This window comes from Anopheles darlingi, chromosome 2 (assembly GCF_943734745.1).
Source record: "Anopheles darlingi chromosome 2, idAnoDarlMG_H_01, whole genome shotgun sequence".
Lineage (NCBI taxonomy): Eukaryota > Metazoa > Arthropoda > Insecta > Diptera > Culicidae > Anopheles > Anopheles darlingi.
In genome coordinates, this window is record NC_064874.1 from 47,339,403 (window position 1) to 47,363,799 (window position 24,397).

Consider the following 24,397-nt stretch of genomic DNA (forward strand, 5'->3'; position numbering starts at 1 on the left):
TACTTTGAAATAGTACATTCAACAAAAAACCGACTTTATATTTATGTAGTTTGTAGATATGTTGCAAAGCACTGAAAAATATTATAATGTTAACATGATTTTACAAACCCATTATCGCACCCCGCATTCATCCTTGGGCTTGAAATCTTAAAACGCAGATTAATTTATTATCCTAATAACATATGTTGACGACATACATAACATCTTTTAAGCTATAAAATAAATGGAGAAACACCATAATCAACCTTTAAAATTTGTAGCAAACTTTGTAATATAATATTAAACAGTTAGAAGCAATTAATTGCAGCACTCTTATTTGGCATTCTTTATGCTACGAAGGTTCATCTGAATGTACTCTGTCGTTTAACTAAGTATCGTTATCTGGTCCATATCGTCACTTTAACTTGTAGCATATAACCCATTCCGTTATTAATGCCCGACCTAATTTATTGTTGCTAGGACGAATAGTGTTTGAAGGGACGTTAAAAAACAAATTCAAGGTACATTTGAAAACTCAATGAATCGAGTATCAGAATTAATAACGAATACAAGAAAGCGAAGAGAGCAGAAAACACTACATACAATGGCTGTACTATTTTGTAAAGTATAAGAAAGGATAGTCAGTAGTTGAAGTTATTAGTATAATTTATAATTGTAATTTTTATCGATTCCATCTGTAATAATATCTTAGCGCAATGATTGTCCTTTTTTATTCTCCCAGCGTTCTATTGTCGATAATCTCTTAATAATCTTAATGATAATGTCTTAATAATCTCTATCGCAATTACGGGCACTCTAAATACGAGATGAGGGTTGATTTATATCGAAAGTGCAAATTATTTGTTAGTAAAGTTTATCTTTTGTTTAGCTAACTTCACGTTAATAGAAACATCCTGTAAACTCGGACCTTCTCAAAGTATTCTATATGGTGATTGCTTGAAAAGTGTATATAATTTTGATCGTTAAATATCACAACTTCTTGATACAAATTTTTATATTCAAAGTAAAAGTATTACCTTAAGAAGGAAATAGTAAAAGTCAACTGTGAGTATGATTTTAACTTATCCGTCATCAGCATCTCCTTCAATTTTTCCTCAATTATGTTACGTTAATTTGCAAGTGATAAATTAATACAATCAGCCATACAAGGTAACATGTAAAAGTATCCGAAGTTTCACAAATTATGGATATAAAAAACCCTTCTTTTAATGTAAACAGCTTCCTGAAGCACATTTTTTGCTGCACAACAATTTCTACTTTATTTGAATTCACTCGTCTAAGCCTTTTAATATCGTCCAATATCTTTTTAGTGTTTATAAGCATATCTTTTGGTTATTAACTTTACCACTAAGCTGTTTCTCAACAACGCAGCGATCGCATGGAGCAGCCACAGTGCGAGGTAAAAATTGAATTTTCATTCATGGTCGCGAGGTATGGGGTAAAATCGTGTGTTTATTTTTGTGATATGTCGCTTACCCGTTGTCCTGAATCCACCCTTTTTCCACCGCACCGCTCCCTTCCTCCCACCCGGCTGCCTGGCACATCTTCATCACCCCGGCGAAAGACAGCGAAGATGCTTGTGATTTATAGACGATTACTTACGCACTTGCCGCAAGCGGTCTGTCCTCCGCTCCGTATACTGTACTCCGAGGGGGTAATATGTTCCAATATGCTATAATGCGACAAGCTTCGAGCCGCAACCGCACACTACGGTCACGTCAGAACGCCGTAGCGCGGTGCCCGCGGAATGCACTTGTGCCGTTATGATCGATTCAACGATCGCGTCAAGTGGCTTACTGCTCCTCCGACCTCTTCTCCGCCCACCTCCACGATGGCGGGGGGAGATGACGAGACTGTCCAAACGGCTGGACCATTCCAGACCAAAACCCAATCCAAACGAAACGACGAGAGTGAAAAAAAAAACCGAAATCCGAAGATATTAAAAATCCCATTCTGACGCGATCACGTTTGTCGCTGACAGGTTTGGCTTGTTTGTTTAACTTGTGACGCGTGATGATGAGGATTCACTAGCGATCGACGAATTTCTGGGCCATGGGGGTGCACGGTGGATACGTTACTGGGGAATGGATTTTCATTTTCGATTTCATCTGTGTCAGCCAGTGGCAGGATTTGCTAGGGAGCCGGTACCTTCGCTTACCAGATGGTTCAGAACGCCTCTTTATGACATTTGTTTTGTCTTTATCTTTTGATTTTGATGATAGTAGCTACAGCAGGTCAAACTATTAGAACTTTTACAGGCTTTTTTTGATTTTGCGAATCTATTTAGACACTTCTTCTAGAGCCTGAAATGGTGAACCTTAATGTGATTTCTAATATAAAGCCAACAGGAAAGTGATATTTTTATGTACCGAAAGTTGAAATTCAGTTGATAGAATCGATCAACTATCGATCAACAAGAACATAGAATCTATCAACAAGAACTTGCGATTTTCATCCAAACATATCTTAAAGAGAGAATACAATGTTTGGTTAACACTCTGAATATCAGTTCAATGAATCATCAAATAACTATTCCTTAATTTTCAATTATTAGCTCTTTACTCTTTCCAGTTTGTGTTCCCCAAAAAGTTCAAAAGTCCCAAGTTCAAACCCAATCCAAATTCTAATTGACACCAAAGATCTCACATCTCGATGCACGGATCCATGTTCCGCTTGAAAAACTGCACCGATAACGACGTGCGAATGTATCCATAATTCCCTGCCGCTGTCGTCCTTGCCATCTTCAAATTAAAAGACCACAAAACGCGCCAGAAAACCTCCAAAAAATGTCTGACACCTCCCCTGACGTGGTGCTAATTCTCTTTAGCGCCCAAATTTATCGTCTCTCGTCCCGTCGAGTGTTAAAAGTAAACAAATTATTACCACCGGGGGCAACCGAAAACCAAAGGGCCAACGAACGAGGCGCTGGAATCATGTTTCGGGTGCGTGAACCATCCGTGCACCCTCGGTTTGCTACCGCCACCACACGTCGTGACACGGTGATAAACTCTCGATTTTGATTGTCATCAACACCCGGGGCCCGATAGACGCCCCGTCCCGGCAGGTTGGAAAAGCGCCAGTCACCGGGGGTGAGATACAGCGGAATAGTGGAGGCGGTTTGTGCGTTTTCCATTGCTTGGTTCGTTTGGTGCTTTGTGGTGTGCAATTGCTGCAACGGCGTTTGGTGTTCGTCTTCGTCTGTTCGTCTGTCCTCGATCTCCCTGGACTTCCTTGGACGTTTAATTATCTTCAGATGGTTGGGATGCTGCAGTTTTTTTTTTTGCAGCACCAACAGTTCCAGCGACAGGCGGCAGGAGTGATGCCGAGAAAGGTCCGTGAAGATTCCTTTCAGCGGGCGGACTGGAGCACTGCAAGCATCATCGACATGGAACACGCGATCGCCGAGCCGAGCGCCTGCCTGGTGCTTACTCGTTGCTACACCACGGAGACGCAGTAGGCCGAAGGCTCATTATGTTGATGACCTTTTTAGCTCCCGATCCGCTTTCCCAGGACCCAGGCCACCACCTCTGGCCCACGCCCCGTGTCCATCAAATCAAGTGCCACGATGCGATCTTGCCAGATATGCCAGGGCAAGATCATTGCAGGCATGTTGGGCGTCGGTTGTGCCGTAGGAATGGTGAGGTCGTTTGCTGCCTGCCTCGCCAGTTACATCGGAGAGACATTTCACTCGATGCGTACACATCGTGCACTGCGCCCTCGGAGTGCCCTCGGAGCGCGTCGATGTCCCGGGCACAGCATCATCATCTTCCGTCCCGCTAGACAACGAGTGCAGTCGACGACACATCTGGCACGATCGCAACCTCCTCCGTTTCGATGCCTCTCTTTCTGTCTTTATTTTTTCCTTCCCTTGGATCGCAGGATGGAAGGACGGAGAAGCAGAGGACTCGGTGTATCTTCTTACAGGAGTCACAGGCCACGGGCGCGTCTCTACTCGACCTTCCTCTCCCTGACGCTGCGTGTGTGCGATGCGTACGGAAACCGAGAAACTGCTAGCAGGTCTTGCGGTTGGTTGCTACAAAAACAATATTTATGATATTGTTTATATCGTGGACGTTACGTTCGCTTGCCTCGCTGACACTTTTCACGATCGCCAAGTGTTCGGTCCGTGCCAGCGCCGCTGCGATTAGCTGCCGCTGGTTACGTTCCTTGGGGATTTCCATTTGCTGCAGGTTTTTTCTTCTTTTTTTTTGCATTTGGCCCGTTTTCCCGAATGGTATTGTCATAGATGATCTTAAATCTCCTTGATCGCCCTACTCTTAACTTTGGCAATCTTGTTTCCATCTCAAGGCCTATGCTAGGGTTGTTTTTATATCATATCTTCAAACTCTACCATTGCTGGCTACACAATTTATAAGCTACAAAATTATGATAGCTGACATTAAGCTAATTACTAGATTTATTTTTAAAAATACCATAAAAACATTGACATGAATAATTAATAGTCGAGTTAGCAGTATTTTTTTTATTCTGTCTTAAACCAACAAATTTAACTACACTTTATCTAACATATGAAATTAAAAGAGCCGAAAATTGAACTATGGTTATAGTTAGAATTGTATAGAAGGAAGACCGAAGAATAAGACAATGAGTATTAAAATAAGAGTTGTTCAAAGAGCATGTTAGCATTAAAGATTGATATTTAAAACCCTGAAAGAGAGAATCGTCATAAGTTTTTTAATATCTTTATGTGTATCTTCAAATATAAATTCTACATTAGCAATATGCTGCATTTTTTAAAACACATGTAGTTGAAATAAAACGTTGTGTGAATACGGAGTTGTTTCAATGGACCAATTGATTTAATTTGTGATCGTAAATGTGGCGACCTTGAATTGATTTTCCTTGCAGTTTTGTCTTAAGCGAATTCTTCTGCAATAAATCAACAGTTGATTTGTTAGAGTAGTTGTGATTAAACATTGTGGGTATCGGTTAAGAAATGATAATTTGATTTCTTTTTCATTTCAATATATTGGAGTGTTCTGGAGGTTGTTGAAACATGCCTCCACTTCATAATATGCTCCTTAGGGTCCCAGAGGTGAGACCAAATTATCTATGCTATGCCGACGCCTGCTAAGAGCATAACGGTATGGTAAAATAATGAAGAAAAAAACATGTTTGTAAATAATAAAAAATGCCTCTCATAATTCATCGCGTGTTTGTTCTACTATTCTTTTTGAAAAAATCTTTAAATTTTGTTTATAAGTTCTGCTACGTGTGTGTGTATGCGCGCGTGTGTGTGTGTGTGTGTATTATATCAACACACAATAAAAAAAATTGTTCAACCTAAACCATATAACGCCTAACCGCACTCGCATTTATCATTAGAATGCGCCATGTATCATAACACCATCAAGTCAGCGCAAGCATAACAAAACGAAAGAAAGTAGATCCAGAAGACAGAAGGCAGAAGAACAGAGGGAAACAAAACAGAAGAACAGGGCGAAGAAAAGCAATTGACATCGTGTCCCGCGGGGTTATCCGCGCAACTAGCGCTAAACGACGATGGCAAGGGTTAAAAAATCAAACGCCCATCTTGACATCTGCACTATTTATAGACAAGAATCGTGCCTTCTTCGTGCGATTCCAACAAACCTGGGGGACATTTCACTGTTTGTATCTTTTCCCTTCCCTACCAAGCCCCCCGCCCTTCGCATAACATCACTCATGGCTTGTGGCTCCATATCGTTCATGTTGCCCTATTGCGTTGAGCTTCTTGACACTTTCTTTGAATTTGTTTTCTCTCGATTTTCTAGCATTTTGTTTTTTTTTTCCCGTAGCCTTACCAGAATGCCTTTGTACCTTTTGTCTCATATTTTTATCTCGTCCAACTATTCCACATTCAATCATTCTGCTCTACCGCTGCATGTCACAACTGAGGAGACAGTTCACCTAAATTTGAACCGAACGCAGGGAGCCGGGAGTGCGAGGGGTTCTCTTCTATGAAGTCAAATGATAGAAGTGAAGAATGGGAAAAGCATAAACGCAATATGCAGACTAAGCCTTCTAATATTTCTCGTACTTACCCGCTGCGCATTCGCGGCGAGAAGAGGATTCTGTTTCCATTTTGATGATGAGCTAGCTGGGATTTTCCATTTTTCCTATGACGGTTCGTCCGCATCTCGACTCCGTCGGTTGAACACTTGCGTCGTAAATTTTAAGTTTTTTAATGAGTGTCAAGCCCCACCGATCGCCAGTCCCGATCCGATCGTGCCAACACAGTGAAGTCGTAAGCGAGCTGAAGCTTGGAAAAGTGTTTTATGATGGTCTCTGGGAGAGCTGTGCTCATTGGAAAGGGTTAACTGCGCCAACCCATCATTACGGTCACGCCAGCGGTAATGGTGGTAAAACGTGGCTAATGCATCGCCTAATGGTTCCAAGGTCCTCGATCGGTACACTAAGAGCCCCCGATGGAGAGAAGCCTCGATGGGAGTCACATATGGGATTCGTTAACTACTTGGGTCGTATTTTCTGGCATAGCCTTTATTGCACCACTTTGAGCGAGAAGGATGCTGTCAAGGATGTGTCATCTCGAGCAAGGAGAATGATGTGTGAGTCGCTCGCTGCTTCGTAAAGTAAAGTAGAGGACTGGAACTGTTTCCGCCGTTGGCAGGACCTCCGAGTGCACTGATCTTAACCATTTGCCCATCCCAGATGGATCATTGTGATCGCATATCATGTTACTCTCAGAAAAGGATAACCCAACGGTACCATTCGACCGCGATCAGTAGGAATATGGATTGACAAAAGTAAAATAAGATTGTAAAAGTATTTTATTCATCTTTTCTCCAGAAACGTATGATACGTTGCAGTGTTCAGTGGTATTTTATATTTCTATATAAAAAAAACTTAACTATCTTCTCAAAGATCATGTATACGAAATCGATCCTAAGCCTAGAGTTTGCATTGCAAAACTGCTGTATACATCCTTGGCGCGCATGGCGTTACTTGGTCCCAATGCTGATTGTGCTAGTTGTTAGCCAATCTTTAACTATCTTCAACGCATCACATTTGCTTCAAATGAACGTCACATGTGAGTAAAATCTATTCCATTTATGGTGTTGCTTAAAACTCCTCGAATGGAAGCACTTTCTGTCCTTTACTCGAATACTTAAACTAGCTTAATGATATTTTTACGAAAAAAGCTACTGTTAAGTACGTTACGGTATGAGTTCAACGTAAATTGATCTATCTAAAACATCGAGCTACTACTACTAGTAACTAGTTACTTTACTAGGTAAAAAAAGAATAAAGCAACATACGCTGGCGCTATTTCGCGCGAAACATTATGGAAATGTCTTTGGTTTGGAAGCCGATGGAAGATCTCCTCAATCGAGATGCAATTTATCCATTATTAACTGAATTATGTTAGCGTCTAACGTGCCACGAATTTAAAACTCAACCTTACAGACTACTCTTAGCCGTATCGTACTGGTCAGACTTCTTCTAGTACTCGAAAGTAAGAATTGCACACACAAGTAAATTTCTCTCCCGGCTCGGTAACGCCCTCGGATGAATGTCTTTTACGATAGAATGCACTAACGTGAAACAGCTGCTAGAACTAATTAATCAAGTACTTTTTTGAGGGTGCTAATCCACATCGTTTCATCAATTGTGTCCCAAAAACACTTAATAATACTTGCCACGGTAAACATCCTTGCTTTATCCTTTGCACCTTAGGCGATCCCACCAAAGAAATCGTACTCACCGAACGCGGTTAAAGCCTGTTTCTCCGCGATCATCCCCGCAGTATCGGGCATCAGCAGCATACAACCATCACCGTGCTTTCCCGTCTGCTCCTGGCTACTGTAACCTTTCTCACATTCGAACGACAAGCCCAGGTCCTCCATCAAGAATCTGCTTCCACCTACGGCCGTCATTTCACGCGGCGCCGGTAAAGCCATTCTCATGAAGTTGCTGGACATGTCGCTGAAATCAGACATCTCCCCGTTTGACCTATTGTGGTGTTGCTCCATCGGCAGGTTGGAGGGCTTCTCAAACACATCGTCTGCCGCCTCGTACTCGTCCGCAGTTCCAGATGGTAAACCTTCCATCAGCAGCTCATACCCAACGCCACCGAGTGTCATCGATGGCGCCGAGTAACGACGATTTTGACCGGTACGATGATCCGCCGGAGTGCTAACCGTGCGCTGCATTTCCGTCCGATGAGACTTTCGGCGCATTGGCGCTTCGGCAGGGCGTAGCGAGTGGTTCTTCACGTGTTTCCGCAGACTGGATGGATCGGTATAGCGTTTGGTACAACCGGGCAGCTGGCAGGCGTACGGTTTCTAAGGAATACAAGCGAACGTGGTCAGCACGTGGTGTGTTAACTATCGTTGGACGATTTGGGATCTTACCGTATCATAATGAGTGCGCTGATGTTTAGCTCGATCCGAACTATTGCTGAACGCCTTCGTGCAGCCCTCGAACTGGCAATTGTACGGACGCTCTCCCGTGTGTGATCGTTGATGGATCTTCAGATTTTCCAACCGCGAGAAGGCTTTGTCACACTCCGGAAACTGCAGGAATACAAACGAACAGAGAGGGAATATGTTACAAAATGTTACAAAATGTCTACGCTGTACTCTCTTCTGTAGTTCAGCTTTCACTCTAATTCCCATCATTCGAAACCGACATATGCTAAAACCGTCTGCCGACAAGCATTGCACATCGGAAAAAGAAAAAACACAAAACCAAAAGGCCTTTAAATCCAGATAAGGCAAATAGCATGCCAGTCCAGTACCCGAGGAAAGCCTGCAACCAGACCGCTCCAGATGTTCTTCCGTGGCCCGTGAACCTTAACCGATTCGCCGCGTGCAATGAACTCCCCGTTTTTCTTTTTTTTTTCGGAACCGTACTACTTACCGGACATTTGTTGGGCTTATCGCCACTGTGGACGCGCATGTGGATGAGCAGCTTGTAGCGGGCATTGAAGGGGCGGTGCCGACGAGGACACTCCAGCCACAGACAGGCGAACTCATCGCCCTTCTTCGTCTCCACGTGCGTCTTCTCGATGTGACTCACCAGCAGATGCTGGTCAGCGAGCACCATATTGCAACCACTCCACATACACTGCAGCGGTACCGACGGTATCGATTCGTCCGACTCCTCCAGTTCTGGTTCGTACGGTTCCTGCTTGGTAACCATCAGCAATGGTTCATCGTTGCTCTCGCACTCCTGCGCTGAATGGTAGGGCACGTACTCCTGGGGACCATCCTTCCACAGGTCCTTAAACTCTCGGTTCGGTTTTGCCTCGAAGCCGTACGATTTGTTGAAGTTCTCGGCCGGATAGCTGTACGCGTCTGCATTCCCATAGCCGGTGCCGGTAGACTCGTGATTGTTACTATTGAACTGCTCCAGAAAGGAAGTGTCGAACATCTCCATCGGGGTCGCTGGTGTTTGTGCAGGTATCGCTTTTCCTGCATTTGGGCCATTAGAACGATCGAACGGTCCGTTTAATGATCCACCGAACGCACTAGCAATTGAGGGCAGCGTCATAACGCAACCGTTTCCACCGTTTGGTGTCGACACCTTATCAACCTGTGGCAGGTTGTTCGGTTTGGGTGATTCCGAGTAGCAACCGCCACCGCCACTACCATCGAGGTTCATCATGCTGAGCGAGAAATCGTTATCCATCCAGGACGAGTCACCAGCAAAAGGGGACGAGCAAGGCGATTGGTTCTTTGACTGGCAGTTGGCCTCATTGTAGTTGTAGTAGTCTGTGGTGGTTGCGGTGCAGGTACTACTTGCGCAACTCAGCAGGCTCTGGCAGGTCAACGGTGTAGTAACCGTGGTCGAAGCAGGCGATAGCATGAAGCTCGAAGAGGACTGCAGCTTCTCGATGTACTCCGGATCAAATTTGAAAAACAGCTCATCGCTCTTCTGGCACGGCATGGCACACTGTCCGGCATCTGTTTGCTGTTTGTAGCTTCCATACTGCTGCTGTTGCTGTTGCTGCGGTTGAAATGCGGCTGATCCGATGGGATATGCCGTGTAGCCACTGTTGGGAGGATATGCCATTGCAGTTGGATCAACCGTTGCAATGCCACATTGGTACACCGTCGATTGTTGTATCTGCGAACCATCGGTGCTACCATTCACGGTCGTATCGAACTTGAGATCACTCGTAACGTAACCGTTCCGTGTGGAACCGTAACAAATGTCCATTGTTTCGTCATTTCCATAACAGTATTCTTGTTTCAACGATTCGAAGGATTTTAAACTTCCACAGGGATTCATCCCGGTGGACGAGGGAGTCGTTGGTGTTAGCAAAGCCATTTTTTTTAATTCCACAAGCACAACTATACCACTACCATACAGTGTCCACAAAAACTTCAAAATTAACCGTCTCTCTGGAATCACTCGTTAAACACTCGTTGCGAAGAACAGAGCCAGGATCATTCCCGATCATCAGTAGCAACTTGTGTGAACACAACGCGAAAAGCCGGAAAAACTCGCTATAAATACGATCGTAGTCACAACCGTGACGTACTGATGAGCAATCGGGAAATACGTCCTCACGGACCGAACGTACGCTGGAAAGTAACTCCGATCACGTGTCACGATCGACCGCGAAGTCAGCGACAGCAGAAGACGATCATCACGGGACATATAGCACGGCTGGCAAGATACAGCGTGATTCTCTGTCGCTCTGTCCCTTTTCCTTATCGTTCTCATTCCCACCAACTGCTAGTTTTGGTGTTTTCCTTTTCCTTCTGCGGCATTTTCCGGACGATCGTCCACATCTGTGCACCTCCCTCGGTATGGGCGTTCGAGTTCGCGCATCAGTCATCATGCTACCAGGATCAGGCTTAACGCGTTGCCACCAATGCGTCGCTCGCCTTCTTATTATTATGTACCACGATGGGCGAGTTGGTGGACGGCGAGTAAAAACAAATTATATGAGGATCCAATTCGGATCCTCACCGCCGCAGCTTAGCGGCTGCTATCGGCTGTAATGTTTGTCATGCCATCCTTTTCCGATCGTGGCATCGTGCACTATCACTCCGTCGCCAAAACCAAAAGGCAAAGCAGAATGGCAAAAAGGAATGAGGTCTTTGGAAAAACGTCGGAAAGAGGAGGAAATCGTTGGTAAAGGGTATGTAAAGCGAGATAGGTCTTGAAACAGTCTGCACTTCTACACATCTCGTCTCCATTAGATCATGCATCAAGCATACGCGTATAAACCTGAACATTCCGTTCTTTTTCAGATCAGAATACAAGAAGCATCTTGTGATGATGTGAATAATCATAAAAAAGGGACATACGGCAGTGAAAGCAGGGAGAAAGTGTCACGCAGGATAGCGCAGACAGGCTTCTGCGACTGTCCAAGCCAGCGTAGCGGTTCTTATGTTTGCTACTGTTTTTGCTACCGCTTTTTCACATCTACGCTGCTCGGCTATTATTTCTACTTGTCGTAATGGTTTGAAGGACGATTAGTCTGATTTGTTCTTCTTCGCTATTCAGTTTGATGCTCTAACGACTAAACAACTTTAAATCCGAAGCACATGCAACAATTTATTGTACCGCCAACTATAGTTCCACCATATACCGTTATTGGACAGTTAAAACACGTTGTGTTGCAGGCAAGAAACAAATTCAAATATCAACTCTATGCTAAATCTCTAGGATATCTCAATCTCTAGGCAGAGTTTTACATACCTTCTCGTTAGTAAAAAGCTCCTGAAATAAACGATACAGACTTGGGCCGTCGAAATAGAATACAAAGCCGAACGAAAGAGTTTCTATAGCATTCGAATACTTTTCGGATGTAGCACTGCATAAGTAATTCAAATAAACGAAGTAATAAAATAATAAACAGGTTTATGTTAAAAATCGCAATAGAGCTGATAGTATATTTTAGAAGAAAAAAAAAACCAACTGTCTTAATCCTATCTTGGTGCTGAGGAATGCAAAAAATCTGTTTAAACTTAAGTTAAGCAACAACTTGCTAAATGCTAGCTAAAATCCAGACTCTGGTGCTGGTGGTGAGTTGTTCTAGTTCAGTTAATCCATTCTTTCGACGAGGTTAATCACTAGGCACGTATCGTTTAAGTATCTTTCAGCAGTCGACGACATCCGTTAAGATGCGCCCTGTTCGCACCTTATTCTCGCTGGCATTACTGCTTTCACCAGAATCGGCCGCAGCAGCAGCACCAATGTTTCCACTAAACGACGTGAATTCTGATTCGACGATAATTTTCGATTTCCTGTTTTGTCGCTTCATACGATCCAAAATTTCGTACATTTCCTTGAGAGCTGGATTGCGAGCGGCCAGCTGGCGGTAATTTGGTGCACCCTCTCTAATACTGTCCCCATCGCTACCATCGTCGGCAGCATCATCGCAGGCGGGCTTGTTGAGTACGTTTGGACGGCGTTTTCGAAGTGTCACCCGGCCACTCTTGATGTCAGCTATCACCGAATCTATACCTGTGAAAAAGCCATTTTTGGCCGTGGGAAAGATAATTGCATTAGTACAGTTTTTAATTGCGATTCCGATGTAGTCTGGGAGATGGTTTGATGCTTCGATAAGGAGTAAGGAATGTCTATTGGTTACTAACATGAAGAAACAAGAGAAGATTAATAAGAGCAGCAGAACGTTTTGGGCCATTTATACAAGGATCAATCACCATGTAAAACAAAGTATTTGCTTAACTATACCACCCTGGCACTGCACAACCGTAGTTCAATGTCATGGGTCTGTTGTATTTCAAAAGATTCGCGACTTCGTAAAAGTTTTCCGAACGAAAAACCATTCATCCGATCCCACTGGTCAGTCAGTGCATGAACAGCAGACATCGTGTTCATTTTTGTGGAAAGAAAAAGTGAAAAGAGTTTTCCGACCCGCGCGTAAACAGGACCAGCGTGCGTTGGGGCTGAAAGATTCAGTACTATTCCTGCCATCAAACCGAAACAGGGCTTTTCCGTGATTGCAATCGAATACAATTTTATGCAAGTGAGCCCCGGTCGACGAAATTGTTTTTCGTATCAAGTGTTTTGTTGTGTGTATTGTGTGTATGTGAGAGTAAGTGTGGAATGTGCGTTTTATACAGAAGTGGTTAGCGGTAGGAGTGTTTAATTTTAGTGAGTTAATAGCTAATTTTCTTTTGAAATGTATCCACACGCCACAATGGCCATTCTTTACCATCGTGTGCTAGTTCACCCTGTGAACAACTTTAAAAGGACCGCAAAACAATATAGAACGGGCAAAACGTCCAAGCACCGACGGCCATGGCTCTTCAACAATCGACTGCTCTCACCAGTTTAAAGTGGCTCATCACGAAGCATCCATTCCGTTGCGTTCGTTCGTTTCTCCACATACACAGCATCGTCTCAGCATCAGCCAGTGTATCATGTCACGCTGATGTTCTGGTCCCTTGCGTTCACGCCAAGGGCACCCGGTAACCATCCAGAGAGTGATACTTTAAAGACGAGACCGAGGTAAAACTCTATTAGGCCAACTTTTCATATCAACTTCCCAGCTGACCCACTACCGGCCATCTACAGGGCGCTTGCTTCTTGTTTTCTGCTCCAACCGAGGCATATGGCAGCTGTCTACCCGGTGTACAGGATTCCGCATTGAGAGACAAAACGATCCCCTACCGTTCTGTCCCTTGGCCCTCCACATCGGTTGTCAACCGTTCAACTGTCTTCCGAATCACGGAAGCTTATTGGATTTTGATGCAACAAATGTTGTTAGCGATCAATTTGGATATTGAGCGAGGTTTCACTCTGGCGAAATGCATAACATAGACAGTCGGTAAAAGTGCATCCCATACCACCTTGCTTCGTCATAAATCTTTTGCTGAGATGTAAGAGTTTTCATCGATGAATAAACGTTTGCTACAACAGCGAACCTAATTAGATGTTGGACAAGGGAAACGGAAACGCCATTCTCAGACGTTTTTTTTTACTCAACTAGATTCCGTAGCTTGAGGCTGTTGTCTGACTGGCCCGAGAGAGTGCAACAAATTGTTGTGGTTCGGCATTTTGCTACTACATCAACCGGCAAAAACAAATACTGCGCGGTCGGAGTAAAACGGTTCGTGCACCTACACGGAACCATCTTCAGCGACCAAGATAGATGGACCATCGTGTCTGTGGATTGGCTTCAGCATCCGGTGCGTATGCGAAGTGCGTATAGTACGGAGTGAACCGTTGTCGACGACATGGGAACGAAATACGGCCCGACGAAGGAACGTGCGTGCGAACAAGCAGACAGGCAACGTCGCACTAGGTCATTGACGATGAAGTAAAAGGATGGAAAGAGGATGATGGCGCGTTGGCGAGTGGTATGGGGAGGGACCATAGCGTAAACGCTACTAAAGTGGTCATCCTCTCGCGCTGCTGGGTGGTGGTGGGTTTCGATCGATAAAACGTACCTGTTGCTGCAGGGTGACTATTTACATTCGTTATTGCTACGTGATTTAATTTCTGCATCGAAATCGCTTCGCTCAAGCCAAGCGGTGGCGTTTCGGTGGATATTGTTGCTCCTTCCGATGAGATTAAATGCTTGCTGTTAGCGGGTTTGTTAGCAGCCGGTGCTAGTAGTGGCAGAGGCGGTGGCGGTGGTGGTGGCGGCGGAGGAAGAGGTGGTGCTAGTGGTGGTACGGGAACAGCTTGCTGGGGAGCAGACGATAGCGAAGAGCCTGCCGTTGACCGCCGATTGGCAGCACACTGGCATATCAAGGACACTGGTGGTAGAGAATCGCCATCTAACGCACCACTGCCATCCAGAACGGGCAGGAGAACGGTGGCGGAAAGCGTTGAGCTCTGGCGCTCCTCATGCCGGCTGATACGAATCTGCTGTCGGAGCGATTGCACTTCCTCCTCAGCCCGCTCGGCCCGACACACGGTCTCTTCAAGCTGCTGGCGTAGCTGTTCAACCTCCAGCTCGAGTAGGACGATCTGATCGTTTGTCTTCCGCTCGTGCTCTTCGTTCATCAGGCTTTTCTGTTCATTACCGCCGGTTCATAGCCGGTTTCCGTTTTCATGGGCATGGAAATAGGAAAGCGATAAGTATCGCAGCAGCGTGTATCGTGGAGTCTACACAATTTAACGCGTTTCCGACTTATTAAAGCAACACATGACACCTTGCCACGTGATTTATGGGGTACTTTGATTTGTGGGCAAATATAGAAACTACTTTCAATACTGATGTCGTCCCGGAAACAATTTGGATACGATAATTTTATGTTCATCTATCGAAGGTGCCAACTTTTAAAAATAAATGCTAAGTTAGGGAAATAGGATGCCAAACATGTCGCTTTAAGTTTAACCATCACCAAAACTGTTACCATGATTAGCCGAAAAACCGCATACGAAAAGAGGGTGTCATAGAAGCTCCCCCAGATATAGGGTTTATCCAAGGATACTTACATATTCGATGAACTGCGCTTCGTACGTTTTCCGCTGCAGCTCATACTCGGAGCGCAGTTTTTGAATCTCCTCGTTGGTGCTCGTCTTGGAATCAACCGAATCACGGCTTTGCCGTACCATATCACGCACCATATCACGTTCTCGCCGGACCTGCATGAGTGAGTTTCCGAGACTAGGAGAAACAGGAAGCAAGGAATCTAGTTAACACGCGCCCGAAACCAGAAATGCCTTCCGCAACGGTCACTTGGATAGCTCACCTCTTGGTCGTGTCGATAGACTCGAGCATATTCCGTGACATTAGCCGCGCCACCTTGCTGAGCTCCGCATTTTCCGCACGTAGTTTTTCGATTATTTCTTCGTGCTGTTGCTTCTGTTGGTACGAGAAGAGTAGTCGGAATAGATAAGCGATAATAAAGAATGAGCATTATTCCAGGATCGTTGAGTTCTTACACTTTCGAGAAGATCGGATATTTTCTCGTTCGCTTCGTACAGCTGTAGATCGACATTGTTCTGGTAGGATTTCAGCTTCTCGATTTCATTGAGCCAGTCCCCTTCGGTTGTCTGCGGTCCCGCTAGCTCCTCCTTTGACCTAACCGGTTTGGCACTACTCTCGCCATCTGGTTCACTTGTCGCCGGGGCATCATCATCACTCTCGGCCGCGCCACCATCCGCCACCGAGGATGATTCACCTGGAATAATTTCGGAAAGCTTCCGGCGAAGCCGCCGGTTCTTCTCCGTGAACTCGGCCAGCTCACGCTTCGAACTTTCCGCGTTTGCAATGAGCTGTTGCACGGTTAAGGTGAGCTGATCATTCGCCTGCTGAAGCTGTTCGTTCCGCTTCATCACTATGGAAACATGAAAAAAGGCGGGAATCAGAATTAGTGTACCGAGGATACAGCGCCACCGTGCTACATGCGTCCGCGCTGCTTACATTTTTCACATTTCTCCATCAACCGATTATGGCTCTCTTTCAGCTCGCAGGTGGTGTTTGTGGTGCTGTGGCCAGCAGCGGACGTGGATTCGTTTCCGGCGGATGGCGATTGAATGAACGAACCGAGCATTATGCTGCGTGTGAACGACGGTTCATCCTCGTTCACCGATGCCGATGCTGACCCGACATTCGAGGACGAAGTTGATGACGAGCCCGCTATGTACAGATGTAGCGATGTTTTCCGCTTCGGTATCGGAATGCTACTCCGCCGGGACGGTGGGCTAGAGTCCATCTCGATTATGCAGGTGCCAGAAACCTGCAGGTTCCTTGCTGTGCCAGCCTTTGCTCACGCTGCTTTCGTTCCGTGCGTTCCCACCTGCCGTGAGGGAGATTAAAACGAGCAGACCAAAAATAAATGTGTAATATTTTTTCACAAATTAGATTAAACGCTAACGAACAGACGCTTGGCGGAATGGAGGCCACCCAAATCATTTAGTCGCGCGGTTTCGCTTTTAATGTGTAGCCACTTCGCAGTGGGAGGATGGTGTTTAAATTATAAATACACATAAATATTAACTGTGAGTCAGTGAGCATTACGACGCAAATTGATAAACCAACTAAACTTTGACGACAGTTTCTAGCCGCACGGAATAGCTCATATTTCAGCAAAGAAATTACGATCACAGGAACAAAATATGTCATTTAAAAGAATGATTCTATAGCCGTGGCCACACGGGGCGAAAACTCTAGCGCAAACGAAAAAATTAATGCCAAAACGTTTACGCTTGCCGTTTACATGCTGTCAAACGATTATAGGTCCGTGGAGCGTAAAACCTAGAGTAAAAGCTGTTTGCAAACGGAAGGGCTCGCAATATGTTCTATTTGTGGTTTACATTGATAGATAGTGATCATTGCTAGTGTGTTCAATCCTTTTCTTCCACAAAACGATTTTAATTTCCTCAACCCGGCCACGTAAACATATCGAAGCGTAAACGATTTGGCATTAATTTGTAAATTTGCGCGCAAATTTTCGCTCCGTGTGGCCACGGCTTATGAGGAAAATTTAAATGCAAATTATTCGTGAGCTTTTGTATCACTTGATATAAGTTCAAATCATTAGTCTTGTTGAACGACTTTTCATTTGAGCATTATGTTATTTATTTGGGACACATTTGTTGAGTTTCCCCTTCATAATGCTTTAATAAACATCGAAGGAACGAAAAACAAGACCACCAGACAATTTAGTAGATTGATAGTTCTTCTCATGAAATCGAAAAATTAACGCCATACCTGTTGCAAGGAAAGGTACCTAACTCAGGCGAAATCTTCACAGGACCATTGATGGACGATTGAAGGACAAAATCCTTTTCTATAGACGTCATTTGCATACATTTTTATTCGTTGTTGCTTCAATGTTGAAAACATTTATTTATTATGATTTATCGCCACAAATTCAGATCTCATACCAAAGCATAGGAGCAAATTGATCAATAATTAGTTTTTTTTGGCAAATCACGCTCTGAGATCCCAGCACTATTAGAAACTGTACAAATCACCTTTGTTCATGAATCGGGCATAATTTTCTGTCTCAGACGTGATTTACTTGGCCGATTTTGCGATTTTGTCTTCAACCAAATCTTTAGCGATCAATCGACTTTAACTTTAGTGTTCAATCGACAAACGTTTTCTTCAGTATTGAAAAAAATGGCAGTGATTGAAGAAACTACTAGAATCAAAATGCCCACGATATGTCTACTTACGACATTGCAGTGACTGAAAAGAATCTCCCTTTATCAAAAAGAATCATTTTTAACTCCTTTCACCTCAGTATGAATAAACATCATTGTTGTCGGATGATGCCAGAGAATCTCAATGGCAAGCTTGTCGCACAATTCAACCTCAAAATGATAAGAAAGCGATAACGAAATGCAAAAGCGCGATACGCGATATTGGTTTGCCCGGAATCTGCCGTTACTCATTGTTGTGCGTTGTTGCATTGCGCGATATTAGCTCTCTGCAATCTCCACGCCAGTTTTAACCAACCAAAAATTACGGTTTACGTCACCGAAGGGAAGTGATTACCAAAAACGTTTTTCGCCAACTTCTATTTGCACCCTCCTTGTCGGGGGGAGCGGGTTAGACCCCACCCTAGGTCATGGTGCCACTAACCGGTACTTCTGGTTAGCAAAGTGTCGCCGCCGTGGGTTGACACTGTCCCAAGCATTCATACTTCATGACCGAATTGGGATCGATCAGAACCACGCATTACTTCCCAGCACTAAAGGCCACCAATCAAATCAATGGTCAGTCCGTTGTGGGCTAGTCGCAGCAGAATTCGGTTTCTTCGATCGTCGTCGAGTGGTATGCGGGCGGAACGATCGACTTCACGTTCTCCCATAAACGCTCAACAATAAACGTACCAACCAACAATGATTGTGGAGAATACGACCCACTGGCCATCGGACTACGTGTAGCAGTGGAATCTACATTAAAGACCCCCGAGGGGGAGAATGAGAAACGAAAAGACGAAGCACATTCAACAGGTTCTTTGTTCCTGAAATTGATTCTTGTTCCCTGACTGCAAACACCGTTGGGGAAGTTTAAGCAACATTTCGTAAAGCTCATTCAATAATAAAGTATTCACACTTTTAACAAACTTATAAACTTTTTAGCATCCATTACGAGCGATAAAAACAAACCATTTATCTGCGTCGCTTTAGGAAAGCTTCTTTGGAGTTTTTGTCCCTAAACTGGTTTATGATCTGCACTTGCCCCGGGGGGAAAGGGCAACAGAGAAGCCAAAAACTGCTCTTCAGAACTTTCTCCACTTGATCTTAGGAAACGAAACGAACCTCCTGTTGTTCCTTGAGACGATGTGTGATATCTTAATCCCGATCGCTTATCAGTAACACCACACTCCAACACTTCACAACTGCTCAGATCTGTTTTTTGGTTCGACTGAAATAGATTCCACTCCAGCAGGTGTTAAAGTACTGTGGCCCTTTCGCTTGGCGCAGGTCGTAGGTCGCATCTGCGTACCGTGAGTCACCGAACCCGCCAGATTCGCCAAGCCGCCAGGTGGTCGTACCAGCATCAAACAATAGCTGCCCCAACTCCACTCACCTGTTTTCTATTGGCCCTTTCCGCGATCGATGCTGTGCCAGCGAAAGTTCGTCCCCTCACTTTTTCGGTCGCGGTTCGATCTTTAGGGTTCACTGCACACGATCTTCAACCTCTTTAGTGCCCTCGTCCCGCGGAGAGCTGCACAAAACTCGACGTGGCCGTTGGCTTTTGTTTGATCTGGCGACACTTTTTGCACCGCGATCACGCGGAGATCCAGAACAGGCTCCCCCACAAACGACCCACGCCTAATTTTATTTATCAATTTATTTGTACAGAATTTTTTATTGATCGTCTGTAGAGTCACTTAAGTAAAACATTGGTAGTTAACAGTAGATTTAACGTTTTGAATCCATCTTTCTGGGCTTCGAATTTGTACAAAACAGTTAAATTTTTCACTTTTTGCAGAAATTTTGAACCAAAACAACACTTTAATGTGCTTCATTTTCAACCCAGCTTGAACTCTCGACCTATAAATACGGCTCCGCCCGTAAGTTACCAACAAAAAAAAAAAAAAAAAAAAAAAAAGAACTCTCGACCTAACCCGCGGGGATAAACGTTCACCATTCGACTGCCGAAAATATGCCGAAATGAGCGCATTCTATAGTATTACACGGCACAAATTGTGACTGCCCTTAAATTGGGGGAAAGTTTGATTTTTAACGGATTTTCGTGCCTTTTAGAGATTTTTCTGAATTTTGGTCATTTCCGAAAAGTTTTTTTGTATTTAATTTGTTTGTTTTGTTTAGTGTTCTTTACGTACAAGGAAAGTGTTCAAAACATTTAAATGTGCACATAAAAACGATTAATAACAAAGCAAAAATTAAACGGCGGCGGAGACTTCAACGATGGTAACCACGAGGAGCGTTTTGCCCCAAATTTTGCTTCCGTTCCTCTTGACCCATTTTCGTAGTTCATAGGGCGTATTATCGCATCCGTTTTTGAGAAAAAAGTCTGGGCTCGCCAAATTGAACAATTTATTCGTGCACACTGTCTGTAACCTCGATTCAATCCTGACCGTCTTCATGGTAAATGTGTTTTCAAACCGATGATTTCATTGTTTGGATTGCAAACAGTTGAAAGCATACAGGTATTGGGTCTACAAAGTAGCTTCAACTCGGTGCCGAAAAGGAACATCTCTCCCCGTCATGCGTAGTGTGGATCATTGTGCTCTTCATTTTCTCTCACAAACCCACATAGTTGTTGAATGGCAGCATTATTAAACTCACGGACTCCAAAACTTCTCCGACTGATCCGCTCATCAACACTAGCGCGCTAGCATCCGTTCCGGGCGGATGGATTCGGAACCATTTAGCATTAAGACGACGACTGCGTTGCGTTGCCACGTTGCTTGACACACATCCGTTTCCTGCGCTTCCCGAATTTCCTCCGGTATTAACCGTTTATTGCCCTGACTGCGAACCGTGGGACCGTCGCCGCTCCGTAACTCCGGAATTTCGGGGTTTTCTAGAAAAACGGTTTGTGGTAGCATCTTCCCCCTCCCTCTCCTGTAGCACTTTCGCTTCGCTCACCAAAATTTGTCGTTTCCCTTTTTTCGTTGTTACTTTGCAAATGTTTTTCACGCTATCCGCCAATCCGCCGACTGCCAAAGGTGCTTTCGGTTTCACCGGTGGTGGGTGTGTACGACTTCGTGCGCGAGAGACATGGACACCGAGCAACGCCAGATGTGAGAGCAAAGCAGTAACGAGGGCTTTGCATCACTGGCCAAGGCGGCATCAAAGAAAACCATTTTTGAATTACGTCCGCCAACTTTGTTTCCCATCGATGGCGCCGAAAGTAGTACATATTCAGCGGAATTCCAGAGCCAAAAAAGTGGCGATTTTAGTTATAAAATCGCCTATTCGATAAATCGACTTGTGCCATCCGGTTACCATTTGACGAGAAAAAGGATTCTTCTCGGGTAATGCTCCCAAAAATCGCAACACACGCACAGCCACGCACACGCACACTATAGATGCGGCGCGTACCGAGAACCGAGATGGCCGCATGTTGGCCGCTGAACATGGCTGCCGTTACCCTAAAAAGGCCCTTCAGCGAGCTTCGCCGACTGCGATGCTCCCCAGAATCGTACGCATGTTTCACTCTTTTCCCCACTTTCACTAGTACGCATGTCACTCGCCATGGCCCCCCTTCCCACGCCACCCACCAGGGCGATGGGTGTGGGCGTTCATCCCAGCCTGGTGCGGCTCCCCTACGGTTACGGTTACGGTTACTATACTTGCTCACACCAAATACCGCCCCACCCAGGCCTACTAAGCAAGCGCAGCCAGAGAGCAAAAGAGATGCGGAGCAATGGTGCAATGGAGTGAGCGAGCGAGCGAAACGCACGGAAAGAGAAAGAAAGAGAAAGGCCCTTTCGCTCTCTAGCACGGGGGGGAAGTTGGGGCGGGGGGACTGATGCTTCTGCCCTGTCAGCACATTTTCTTTCTCCCCAAAATGGGTGGTCTGCTGGTAGAAGAAGGGAATGGAGAGCGGGGGACTCGAGGAACCACATTAAGGTTGGTCTAGCCGCCGTCGTCGTCGTCGTCGTCGTAGTTGGCGCTGAAGCTGGGGGCTTGTGGTGGGGAGCACCGTTTCTGTGGTTGTGTGTGCGTTTCGCGGACGTTTTGCGTGGTTCCGCGCAGGGCGCCAACGCCAAGAGCAACCAGTCCGAGACGAGCATCCCTGGCGATCAGACACGACGATTGTCATCGTCCGTACACTGTACCGGTTCCCACAGGACGCGCGCGACGGCCACCGCAAACCACAGCTCCCCGGTCCTCACCCCCCACACAAAATCCCCATTCGGTTCGCTTTTGTGAAAAGTATAGAAAGAAAGAGAGCGAGAGAGAGAGAGAGCGAAAGTGCAAAAGAAAAGGATAGTGTGTTGGTGGCCATCATTGTGGCATTTCACGCACCCTGCGTACACCATTCCGCCACGCGATTTTTCGCGGCCATTTTTCATTTGTACTCCCGCGAGGCCTTCTTTGTTTTCCGCTACCCACGTGCGCACACACACACCGCCCACCATCGGAGCAAAAGGATTGTGTTCGATTGTTTGTCGTGACCCCCGCTCCCCCTTACTACTACGACGGGAGACACCTGCTGTGTCGTCCTGTGGGTCTGTGTGTGGCCCCAACACCCGCTCAGCAACGAAGGAACCGCAGTGCTCCTCCTCCACCACCTGCGCCAGCACCAGCAACCCTCTGCCAGCCAGGAATGATCCTGCCAGTGCTTATCATCAATCCCCGCTGCTAGTGCGAATCCAGTCGATGGCGAATAAATGTTGTGTAACTCGTTTGTGATTGAGTTTTTTGCATCGTTCCAACCGAATCAAACACCAGATTAAAGAAGTGCAAACGTGAAACCACACGCGGGCCCCCCCGTGCCATGTAAATGTTGTCTTAGTTTTTCTTTTCTTTTTCGTTAACTCTTTTCCGTTTCCTCCCCCACCGAGCCAGTAGTGAAGTCACTATCTAGAGGGCAAATCCACGTTCGGTACGGTACCCCAATCGATGCTTATGTCACATGCTGTGGTAGTGCGTTTAGTAGCATCTGATCGGATCGTGTGAGAAAACGCGGATTAACATCTACAGCAACACAGGAGTATGACCGTGGACGCCATGGCAACGAGATGATAGCATAGAGCCTCTAGCACTTCCAGCGTCTGCTACTACCGTAGAATATCGACCTGCTAAGGCTTAGCCAACGTAGTGTAAAGAGCAATCCAAGAAAGGACCTCTCGCCGCTTCTCCCATCACGTCACCTCAGACGGGGGGAGGATTTTGTTTTTTTTTTTCGTTTCTTTTCCGTTCCGTTCTACATTCCGAGTATCCACAGTGTCCGCGAGTGTGTGTGTTTTTATGTGTATAAATGCATGTGTGTGTGTTCGCCAATCACCACCATCAACTAGTGTAACTCACGTGTCACGTGCGACTAGCAGCAAAGCATAAACCGCCATTATCCTGCAAGCATCATCGCCTGTTCCTCGCGTGAGGCGCCATTTTGAAAATCATCGTTTCACTAAACGTGCACCAGAACCACAGCACAAACACGACACGACGCACACGAGCTGAGCTGTGCTGAGAAATATGGGCCTAAAGCCAACCACAAGAACGGAACGGTTCAAGGATGAGCCACCGTGCGAATGGGCGACTGCAGCACCGTTCAGCACCATTCCACAGCACCACCGATCGTGGCACACCGATCGTGGTATGCAGCAGCAAGCAGGGGATTGTGAGGTGGAGGAGGAGCAGCATCAGCAGCAACACCGCCAACCGGAGGAGCTCACAGTTACTGCAAGAAACATAGCGGCGGTGTTGGGGCCGGAAACATCGAAAACCAACCGAAGCCGTTGGCGGTGGTTGCCGTCGTCGCGCGCCAGGGATAGTTCATCGTCGTCGTTCTTCGTAGGACTAACCGTGCTGTTGCTGCATCTTACCGATGGTAAGTGACGCGTTCTAGGCTCATGTCGAAGTTGTTTAAATTTATGTAACATATCCTTTGGACGTGTTTCCTCGTTACGCTACACTTACACTCACTGCCACAAGGCGACCTACGCCAAGAACTTATAGAGGAAGTAAGATCTGTTCCCTTGAGACTGAAGGCCAACTGAAGAACATACATTCTTTTTTTTACTGCCATTCTTTTGCGAGGAAATGCAAGCGCATGCAAATGCGTAACAACGCTTTCTTGAATTCCAAGTCTATAATCATCTCCCGCGGCAGACAAACAACGTCGCATTTCCCAGGGCGAGTCTCCTCCGCGGCTAGCGAACAGGCGCTGAATTGTGTAACCGGCTAGTGCGACGAAAGACAACCGACTTCTCACACATCCCCACATTGGCTGCGCGTCGCATTGTTGTCCGTGCTACAACATAGTATTCCCCTCTCTGGCTTCTCCCCTTGTCCACTGATGGCCGTGGGACGCTGATGATGATGTCCAGCAGAG

The 24,397-nt window shown here is 45.6% G+C and overlaps 3 protein-coding genes across 7 annotated transcripts in view; 2 read left to right on the top strand and 1 right to left on the bottom strand.

Annotated features, from left to right (window-relative positions):
* Window positions 1–24,397, top strand: part of LOC125948283 (transcription initiation factor TFIID subunit 1-like) — a 294,308-nt gene that overhangs the window by 22,949 nt on the left and 246,962 nt on the right. The window lies entirely within an intron of this gene.
* On the bottom strand, window positions 11,847–19,857 carry LOC125948287 (shootin-1). 3 transcript variants are annotated; one of them, XM_049674217.1, is made up of 8 exons: window positions 19,600–19,857; window positions 19,451–19,553; window positions 16,328–16,703; window positions 15,847–16,241; window positions 15,654–15,766; window positions 15,397–15,568; window positions 14,400–14,970; window positions 11,847–12,447 (listed from the first exon to the last, which is right to left on the bottom strand). In XM_049674217.1, exons 3-8 carry the CDS (start codon window positions 16,617–16,619, stop codon window positions 12,080–12,082), a joined length of 1,911 nt encoding a protein of 636 aa, XP_049530174.1. In that variant the 5' UTR covers window positions 16,620–16,703; window positions 19,451–19,553; window positions 19,600–19,857; the 3' UTR covers window positions 11,847–12,079. The 3 variants fall into 3 exon arrangements, with proteins under 3 accessions (XP_049530174.1, XP_049530175.1, XP_049530176.1); XM_049674218.1 differs by having other exon boundaries at window positions 19,451–19,857; XM_049674219.1 differs by lacking the exons at window positions 19,451–19,553; window positions 19,600–19,857 and adding an exon at window positions 19,180–19,392.
* The window catches only part of LOC125950258 (protein Skeletor, isoforms B/C), a 31,058-nt gene continuing 30,199 nt past the window's right edge, over window positions 23,539–24,397 (top strand). Inside the window, exon 1 of the mRNA XM_049678075.1 lies at window positions 23,539–23,893. Coding sequence (XP_049534032.1) covers window positions 23,539–23,893 — 355 coding nt within the window. The remainder of the gene's footprint in view (window positions 23,894–24,397) is intronic.

Coding starts and splice junctions, on each gene's coding strand:
- LOC125948287 (XM_049674217.1), bottom strand. CDS start 16,619: ATGGACTCTAGCCCACCGTCCCGGCGGAGTAGCATTCCGATACCGAAG. Junction 15,767..15,846: donor TATCCGATCTTCTCGAAAGT/GTAAGAACTCAA, acceptor TCGTACCAACAG/AAGCAACAGCACGAAGAAAT. Junction 14,971..15,396: donor AAGCGCAGTTCATCGAATAT/GTAAGTATCCTT, acceptor GGTAATGAACAG/AAAAGCCTGATGAACGAAGA.